At 42.7% G+C, this 9,651-nt stretch overlaps 1 protein-coding gene across 1 annotated transcript in view; it reads right to left on the bottom strand.

Annotated features, from left to right (window-relative positions):
• Window positions 1-7,291: 7,291 nt before the first annotated feature.
• Window positions 7,292-9,651, bottom strand: part of st8sia5 (ST8 alpha-N-acetyl-neuraminide alpha-2,8-sialyltransferase 5) — an 80,459-nt gene continuing 78,099 nt past the window's right edge. Inside the window, exon 7 of the mRNA XM_059989780.1 lies at window positions 7,292-7,754. Coding sequence (XP_059845763.1) covers window positions 7,292-7,754 — 463 coding nt within the window. The remainder of the gene's footprint in view (window positions 7,755-9,651) is intronic.

Genomic DNA, 9,651 nt, shown 5'->3' with positions numbered 1-9,651 from the left:
GCCTTACAGAAATCCATATATTACAGAAAGCACTACATCCACTGCTCTACCTTCATCATGTGTTTTGTCACATTCTCAAAGAATTTAATCGGGCTCGTAAGGCACAACCTTCCTTTGACAAAGCCATGCTGATTATCCTTAGTCTCTCCAAATGCTCATAAATCCTGCCTCTCAGGGTCTTCTCCAACAACTTGCCCACCACTGAAGTCAGACTCACAGGTCTATAATTTCTTGGGTTATCTCTACTCCCTTTCTTGAACAAGGGAACAACATTTGCAACCCTCCAATCCTCTGGTACTTCTCTCATCCCTATTGATGATGCAAACATCATCGCCAGAGGCTCAGCAATCTCCTCCCTCACCTCCCACAGTAGTCTGGGATATATCTCATCTGGTCTAGTGACTTATCGAACAATGGTTTTCAAAAGTTCCAGCACATCCTCTTTCTTAATGTCTATATGCTCAACTGTTTCAACCCGCTGTAAGTCATCCCCGCAATTGCCAAGGTCTTTTTCCCTGTTGGATACTGAGGCAAATTATCCATTAAGTCCCTCCACTATCTCCTTCAACTCTATTCACACATTTCTACAATTGCACCTGATTGGTCCAGTTCTCACACGGCTCATCCTCTTGCTCTTCACATACATGTAGAATGCATTAGGGTTTTCCTTAATCCTGCTCACCAAGGCCTTCTCATGGCCCCTTCTGGCTCTCCTAATTCTATCCTTAAGCTCTTTCTTGCTAGCCTTGGTGGTAGAGCCAGATGCCATAAGACCATTAGACACAGACAGACAGACATACTTTATTGATCCCGAGGGGAAATTGGGTTTCGTTACAGTCACACCAACCAAGAATAGCGAAGAAATATAGCAATATAAAACTATAAATAATTAAATAATAATGTTAATCATGCCAAGTGGAAATAAGTCCAGGACCAGCCTATTGGCACAGGGTGTCTGACACTCTGAGGGACGAGTTGTAAAGTTTGATGGCCACAGGCAGGAATGACTTCCTATGATGCTCAATGTTACATCTTGGTGGAATGAGTCTCTGGCTGAATGTACTCCTGTGCCTAACCAGTACATTATGGAGTGGATGGGAGTCATTGTCCAAGATGGCATGCAACTTGGACAGGAGCAGTACAGGGCAATTTTGCCCACCGAGTCTGCTCTGCCATTCAATCATGGCTGATCCCTTTTTTCTCCTCCTCAGCCCCTTTTCCTGGCTTCCCTGTAACCTTTGATGCCACGTTCAATCAAGAACCTATCAATCTCTGCTTTAAATAAACCCAATGACCTAGCCTCCACAGGTGGCAACAAATTCCACAAATTCACCACCCTCTGGCTAAAGAATTTTTCCCGCGTCTCTGTTTTGAAAGGGTGCCCCTCTATCCTGAGGCTGTACCCTCTTGTCCTAGACTCTCTCACCATGGGGAAACATCTACTCTGTCGAGGCCTTTCAACATTCGAAAGGTTTCAATGAAAGCCCCCTCATCCTTCTGAATACCAATGAGTTCAGACCCAGAGCCATCAAACATTCCTCAGGAATGATAATTCCAGGAATGATAATCCTTTCATTCCTGGAATCATCCCTGTGAACCTCCTCTGGACCCTCTCCAATGCCAGCACATCTTTTCTAAGATGAGGAGCCAAAACTGTTCACAATACTCAAGTTGAGGCCTCACCAGTGCCTTATAAAGCCTCCGCATCACATCCTTGCTCTTGTATTCTAGACTTCCTCAAATGAATGCTAATATTGTATTTGCCTTCCTTACCACTGACTCAACCTGCAAGTTAACCTTTAGGGTGTTCTGTACAAGTCCCTTTGCATCTCAGATTCCTGGATCTTCTCATTGTTTAGAAAATAGGCTGCATTTTAAATGAAAATTATATTTCATTTGCCACATTCTTGCCCATTCTCCTAATCTGTATAAGTCCTACCTGTTTCATCAACACTACCTGCCCCTCCACTAATATTCGTATCATCTGCAAACTTGGCAACAAAGCCATCTATTCCATCATCTAAATCACTGATATACAGCATAAAAAGAAGCAGTCCCAACACTGACCCCTGAGGAACACCACTAGTCACTGGCAGCCAACCAGACAACTATCTTTTTATTCCCACTTGCTGCCACCTACCAACCATCCAATGCTCTAAACATGTTAGTTACTTTCCTGTAATACCATGGGCCATTAACTTGGTAAACAGCCTCATGTGTGGCACTGGCAGGTAACCAGAAAAGGATCCTTTTGTTCAAACTTGCTGCCTTCTTCCAATCAGCCAATGCTCTAACTACCTTAGTAACTTTCCTGTAATACCATGGGCTCCTATCTTGATAAGCAGCCTCATGTGTGGCACCTTGTCAAAGGCCTTCTGAAGGTCCAAATATACAAAATCCTCTGCATCCCCTTTATCTATCCTACTTGTAATCTCCTCAAAGAATTCCAACAGGTTCGTCAGACAGGATTTTCCCTGAAGGAAACCATGCTGACTTTGAACTATCTTGCCCTGTGTCACCAAGTGCTCCATAACTTCATATTTAACAATTGACTCTAACATTTTCCCAACCACTGAAGTCAGACTAACTGTTCTATAATTTCTTTTCTGCTGCCTTCCTTCTTTTTTAAAGAGTCGAGTAACATTTGCAATTTCCCAGTCCTCTGGCACCATGTCAGAGTGAAATGATTTTTGAAAGAACATTTCTAACGCTGGCACAATCTCTAATGCTACCTCTTTCAGAACCCTAGGGTACAGTTCTCCTGGTTCAGGTGACTTAAGTACATAGGTCTTTCAGCTTTTTGAGCACCTCCTCTCTTGTAATAGTAACTGTACTCACATCTCTCCCCTCACACACTTCAACATCTGGCACACTGCTAGTGACTTCCACAGTGAAGACTGATGCAAAATACTTAGTAGTTCATCAGCCATCTCCTTGTCCCCTGTTATTATTTCTCCTGCCTCATTTTCTAGCGCTCCTATATCAACTCCCATCTCTTTTATTTTTTACATACTTGAAAAAAACTTCTCCTATCCATTTTGATATTATTTTCTATCTTCCTTTCATATTTCTTCTTTTTCCTTCTAATTTTTTTAATTGCTCTCTGTAGGTTTTTAAAAACTTCAAAATCCACTATCTTCACTCTAATTTTTGCTTTGGTGTATGCCCTCTCTTTTGTTTTTACATTAATTTTGACTTCTGTTGTCAGCCATGGTTGTACTATTCTTCCATTTGAGTATTTCTTCGGTTTTGGAATACACATGTCCTGCACCTTCCTCATTTCTCCCAGAAACGCATTCCACTGCTGCTCTGCTGACATCCCTGCCAGCAGCTCCTTCCAATTTACTTTGGACAACTCCTCTCTCATACACTGTAATTTCCCTTACTCCACTGAAATACTGCTACGATAGGGAATTTCTCCCTATCAAATTTCAAGTTGAACACAATCATATTGTGATTACCAATTCTTGTTACCTTAAGCTCCATAATCACCTCCAGTTCATTACAGAACACGCAATCCAGTATAGCTGATCCCCTAGTAGGCTCAACGACAAACTGCTCTAAAAAGCCATCTCTTAGGTTTTCAACAAACTTACTTTCTTGAGATCCATTACCAACCTGATTTTCCTAATCGACCAGTGTGTTAAAATCTCCCATGACTACCATAACATTGCACTTTTGACTCACCTTTTCTATTTCCTGTTGTAATCTGTGTTCCACTTCCCACCCACTGCTGGGAGGCCTGTATATAACTGTCATCAATGTCCATTTACCCTTGCAGTTTCTTAACAAGGATTCAACAGTTTCTGATCCTTCTTTCTACTGATTTGACGCCATTCTTTACCAGTAGAGCCACGCTACCCCCTCTGCCTGCCTTCCTATCCCTCCGATACAATGTGTAACCTTGGACATTCAGCTCTCAACTAAAACCATCCTTCAGCCACAATTCAGTGATGGCCACAACCTCATACTGTACCTGCAAACAATACTGTACCTGGATACATTTCAGATATTTAAGAGACTCTTAGATAGGTAGGGAAAAGGAGGGCTCTGTGGGCAGGAAGGGTTAGATTGATCTTAGATTAGGCTAAATGTTTAGTAAAACGTTGTGGGCCAAAGGGCTTGTGCTGTGCTGTGCTGTAGTGCTCTCTGCTCTATGTTCTATGCATAGGATCCAGGAAGAGCGGGCTAATTGGTTACACAACTAGTTTGATGGTATGAATCAGAGGATGATGGTAGTGGTTTGTTTCTTGGCCTAAAGGCCTGTGACAAACGATGTGTCTCAGGGGTTGGTGTTGGGCCTATTGTCTTTTGTGTTCTGTATCAGGAATTTGGATAAGAACTTACCCTATATTTGGATAAGAAATTACTAACTTAAGGGTTAGTAATTTTGCAGATTACATTAAAATGGAGAGAGCAAGGAAGGTTATCAAAGATTACACTGGGATCTTGATTGGATAAGCAGTCCGAGGATTGGCAAATGGGCCCAGCTTGGTTGAGACACTTTGCTCAGCAGGGACCAGTTGGGCCAAATGGCCTGTTTCCATGCTGTATAACTCTATGACTATAAATAAACCTTCAGGTGAGTAACATAAGAGTTTTTAAAATTTCTTATGGCCACCAGCAAAGGTAAATGAACAAATTTGTTAATGATATTTCACAAGACAGTAAAATACAGGAGCAGAATTTGACCATCGAGTTTGCTCCACCATTCTATCATGCTAAATTTATTATCCCTCTCAACCCCATTCTCCAGCCTTCTCCTTGTGACCTTTGACACCTGATTAATGAAGAACCTATCAATCTCCATTTTAAATACACCCAAAGACTTGGCTTCCACAGCCAATTGTGGCAATGAACTCCAGATCTGTAACACTCTGGCTAAAGAAATTCCTTGTCAAGTCTGTTCTAAATAGATGTCTCACTATTCTGAAGCTGTGTCCTCTGGTCCTGGATTCCCCCACTATAGGAACTTCCTTCCCATGTCCTCTATCTCGGCCTTTCAATATCTGGTAAATTTCAATCTCATTCTTCTGAACTCCAGCATATACAGGCTCAGAGCCATCACATGCTCCTGATATGTTAACCCTTTCATTCCCAGGATAATTCATGTGAATCTCCTCTGGACCCTGGTATCAATCATTACATCATTATGACAAGGAGAATTACAGGCTTTGAATAGGATGAAAGATTTTGGGGGCATATCCAGGAATTCTTACTAATGTTTCAATAATCACAGGACCGTCAATCAATGACCTAATGACAATAAAAAGTGACTTGACTTGACTTGACAGTTGTCAATTGTTCAGAGAACTAGATGGAGTAGAGAAGAAAATTAAAGAGAAAAGGATCATCTTTAAAGATCAAATGATAATGTTGAAAGGTGAAATGTTTAAAGGAAACATAACGGGAAGCTTCTGCTCTCAGAGGGTCGTGTGAGTGTGGAACGAGCTGCCAGCACAAGTAGTGCATTTGATTTTGATAGGTTGGATAGGTACATAGACAGGAGGGCTATGCAGGGAGTAGGCAATTTAAATGGAATTTAAAACAGCATGGAATGATTGGGCTGAAGGGCCTGTTTCTGTGCTGTAGTTTTCTATGACTCTATTAAAGATTAGCTTTACTTGTCACATACAGTGAGGGTGCAGTTAGCATCGAACCAAACCTGCAGAGATTGTGCTGGGCAGTCTGCAAGTGTTGCCAAGCTTCCAGAGCAAACAGACCAGGCCCACAACTCATTAACCCTAACTCATACATCCTTGGAATGCAGGAGGAAACTGGAGCACCTGGAGGAAACCTACGTAGTCATGGGGAGAACTTACAGACTCCTTACAGATAGTGCAGCATGCACAAAATGCTGGTGGAGCTTAGCAGGTCAAGTAGAATAATCAGTCAATGTTTCAGGATGGGACCCTTCTGATGACTCTGCCATAGTTGGATGCATCAGCAGGGGAGATGAGGCTGAGGACAGGGCTACAGTGGGAAACTTTGTCATCAGCAAATTTATAGATGGTATTTGAGCTATGCCTAGCCACACAATTTGCTTACAGTTTACAGTTACTGTTCTATAGATTTGCTATATATACCTGCAGAAAAATAGTCGCAGGATTGTATGTGATGACATGTATGTACTCTGATTATAAATTTTACTTTGAACTCTGTAACTTTTTAACTAGTTCCATGAAACTTTGGCTAATTGAGGCAGCTGCTTAATCAAAATGTACTGGTCGCAATGTGTCCCCATTATCCAGAATGCCTTTCCAGCCAGCGTGGACAGACTGAGCTGATTGGTCCTCTTCTGAAAAGTAAATTTGATTCAATGATTCACTTTGGCTTTGGGGATTCAGAGTTGGTGCCTGGCATAAGGGTTAGTGTTACTCTCTACACTTGGGTAGAAACTGATCTCAGTGTTTAATAAACATGGGCGGCATAATAGTGTAGTTGTGGTTAGTGTAACACTTCAGCCAGCTGTAAGGTTAAGGTTCAATTCCTGACACTGTCTGACATCCTCTGTGACCACGTGGGTTTCCTCCAGTGCTCCAGTTTCCTCCCACAGTACGAAGACATACGGGTTACATTTGTAGATACAGCACTGGACAGGTTCTTCAGGCCCATGAGGCACGCTGTCCAACAACCCTTAGCCTAATCTAACTGTGAGGAAATGGGACAGCTGGAGGAAATCCATGCATTCCACAGGGACAGTGTACAAACTCCTTAGAGGATGCCGGAATTGAACTCTGAACTCTAGAACGCCCTGAGCTGTAACAGCAGTGGGCTAACTGCTACACTACCATGGCGCAGTTTAGGGGTAGTAAATCGTGGGCATGTTACATTGGCGCCAGAAGCGTGGCACCTTTGCGGGCTGCCCCCAGCACAATCCTCACTGATTTGATTTGAAAAAAAATGGTGTTTCACTGTTTGTTTTGATGTACATCTTACAAATAATGCTAATCTTTAAACAAAAATCATCATAACCAGAAAATCAACAGCTTGGAAGGTTCCACATTGAACTGGTTAAAGAATCAAACAGCTGGAAATACCACTGACAAGGACAACAACTTTCCATAAAACCTCATGTTAACCCTTTGACCAACTATTATTAAAAGGTCAAAGTTTTATTGAAGACATCTTTGTATTTCTTATCACAGTGATAGCATTACTAGGCTAATTATTGCATACTTATCTACCCATTGAGATGAAAGGGTGGCTCTTTCAATGAATATTTCAATGTGTATTGCATTTATCTATCTAATCAGAATTTCTAGGTGTGTCTGTTTCCATAGTACAAACATCAGCTACAAATCCCTGTGTGGACCTGTAGAATCCCCTTACTGTGCATGTGCAGAAAGTTGAAGATTTCAGAAGTCATCTTATGGAAGCCTGGCCGAGGTTTGACATTGTCGTAGTAATGGTGGGTGATGTAAAACCCAGAGGGGTCCATGGGAAATGCCCAGAAGCCATACAGGTGGACCTCCTCACACAACTCCAACGCAGCAGTGACCAGCATAAGACCACTGCTGAGGCGCTTGGCTCTCAGCCCATATCTCATCCAGAAACGGGAAACATTCTCAAGATAGCGGGGATGGAAATAGAACATGGACTGCTGGGACTCAAAGTCGTCCAGAACATACTTGACTCTGAATGAAACGTCCGTGTTACGGGTGTTGTAGAAAGCTGGCATGACTACAGATGCATTTTCATAGGCTTGTAGGACTTCATAAAATGGCCGCCTCCACTTTTCCAGCTTTTGAAATCTAAAAGCAAAAACATTTTCACAACAAAGCTCAACAAGGGAAATTTCTCTTTCAATTTTTGTCCCCATTATTACTTTTCCATTTCCCAAAGTCATTAATCTGTAAATTGGTTCATTAGTGTCACATGTACAGTGAAAAAGTACCACGGAAGCAAAACAGTTAGCGTGACGCTATAGCAGCTCAGAAAGTTTGTATGTCCTCTGTGTGGAATACGGTGTAACAGCTACAGAGAAAGTGCAGTGCAAGTAGACCATAAGACACAGGAACAGAATTAGGCCATTTGGCCCTTTGACAAGGTTCCATACGGTAGGCTTATTCAGAAAGTCAGAAGGCATGGGATCCAGGGAAGTTTGGCCAGGTGGATTCAGAATTGGTTTGCCTGCAGAAGGCAGAGGGTTGTGGTGGAGGGAGTACATTCAGACTGGAGGGTTGTGACTAGTGGTGTCCCACAAGGATCTGTTCTGGGACCTCTACTTTTTGTGATTTTTATTAACAACCTGGATGTGGGGGTAGAAGGGTAGGTTGGCAAGTTTGCATTCAACCAAAGGTTGGTGGTGTTGTGGATAGTGTAGAGGATTGTCGAAGATTGCAGAGAGACATTGATAGGATGCAGAAGTGAGCTGAGAAGTGGCAGATAGAGTTCAACTTGGAGAAGTGGGAGGTGGTACACTTTGGAAGGACAAACTCCAAGGCAGAGTACAAAGTAAATGGCAGGATACTTGGTAGTGTGGAGGAGCAGAGGGATCTGGGGGTACATGTCCATAGATCCCTGAAAGTTGCCTTACAGGTGGATAGAGCAGTTAAGAAAACTTATGGGGTGTTAGCTTTCATAAGTCGAGGTATAGAGTTTAAGAATCGCTAGGTAATGATGCAGCTCTATAAAACTCTGGTTTGGCCACACTTGGAGTACTGTGTCCATTTCTGGTTGCCTCACTATTAGGAAGGATGTGGAAGCATTGGAAAGGGTACAGAGGAGATTTACCAGGATGCTGCCTGGTTTAGAGAGTATAGATTATGATCAGAGATTAAAGGAGCTAGGGCTTTGCTCTTTGGAGAGAAGGAGGATGAGAGGAGACATGATAGAGGTATACAAGATATTAAGAGGAATACATAGAGTGGACAGCCAGCTCCTCTTTCCCAGGGCACCACTGCTCAATACAAGAGGACATGGCTTTAAGGTAAGGGGTGGGAAATTCAAGAGGGATATTAGAGGAAGGTTTTTTACTCAGAGAGTGGTTGGTGCGTGGAATGCACTGCCTGAGTCAGTGGTGGAGGCAGATACACTAGTGAAGTTTATAAGAGTCTACTAGACAGGTATATGGAGGAATTTAAGGTGGGGGGTTATATGGGAGGCAGGGTTTAAATGTCGGCACAACATTGTGGGCCAAAGGACCTGTACTGTGCTGTACTAGTCTATGTTCTATATGTTCTATGAGTCTGTTCTACATACCATAGAACCATAGAACACTACAGCACAGTACAGGCCCTTCAGCCCTCCATGTTGTGCCAACCCATAAAAAAAAGTACTAAACCCACTAAATCATGGATAATCCTTTTTCCCCTCCTCAGCCCCACTCCCCAGCCTTCTCTTCGTAACCTTTGATGCCATGTCCCATCAAGAATCTATCAACCTCTGCCTTAAATATACCCAACAACCTGGCCTCCACAGCTGCCTGTGGTAATGAATTCTACCAATTCACCAGCCTTTGGCTAAAGAAATTTCTCCGCATTTCTGTTTTTAAATGGATGGCCCTCTATCCTGAAGCTGCCCCTCTTGTCCTAGACTCTTCCACCATGGGAGACATCCTTTCTGCATCTACTCTGTCTAGGCCTTACAACGTATGAAAGGTTTCAATGAGATCACTCCTCACCCTTCTGAATTCCAATGAGTACAGAC

This window comes from Hypanus sabinus, chromosome 14 (assembly GCF_030144855.1).
Source record: "Hypanus sabinus isolate sHypSab1 chromosome 14, sHypSab1.hap1, whole genome shotgun sequence".
Taxonomy (NCBI): Eukaryota; Metazoa; Chordata; class Chondrichthyes; order Myliobatiformes; family Dasyatidae; genus Hypanus; species Hypanus sabinus.
This window is presented reverse-complemented; position numbering and strand designations above follow the sequence as displayed.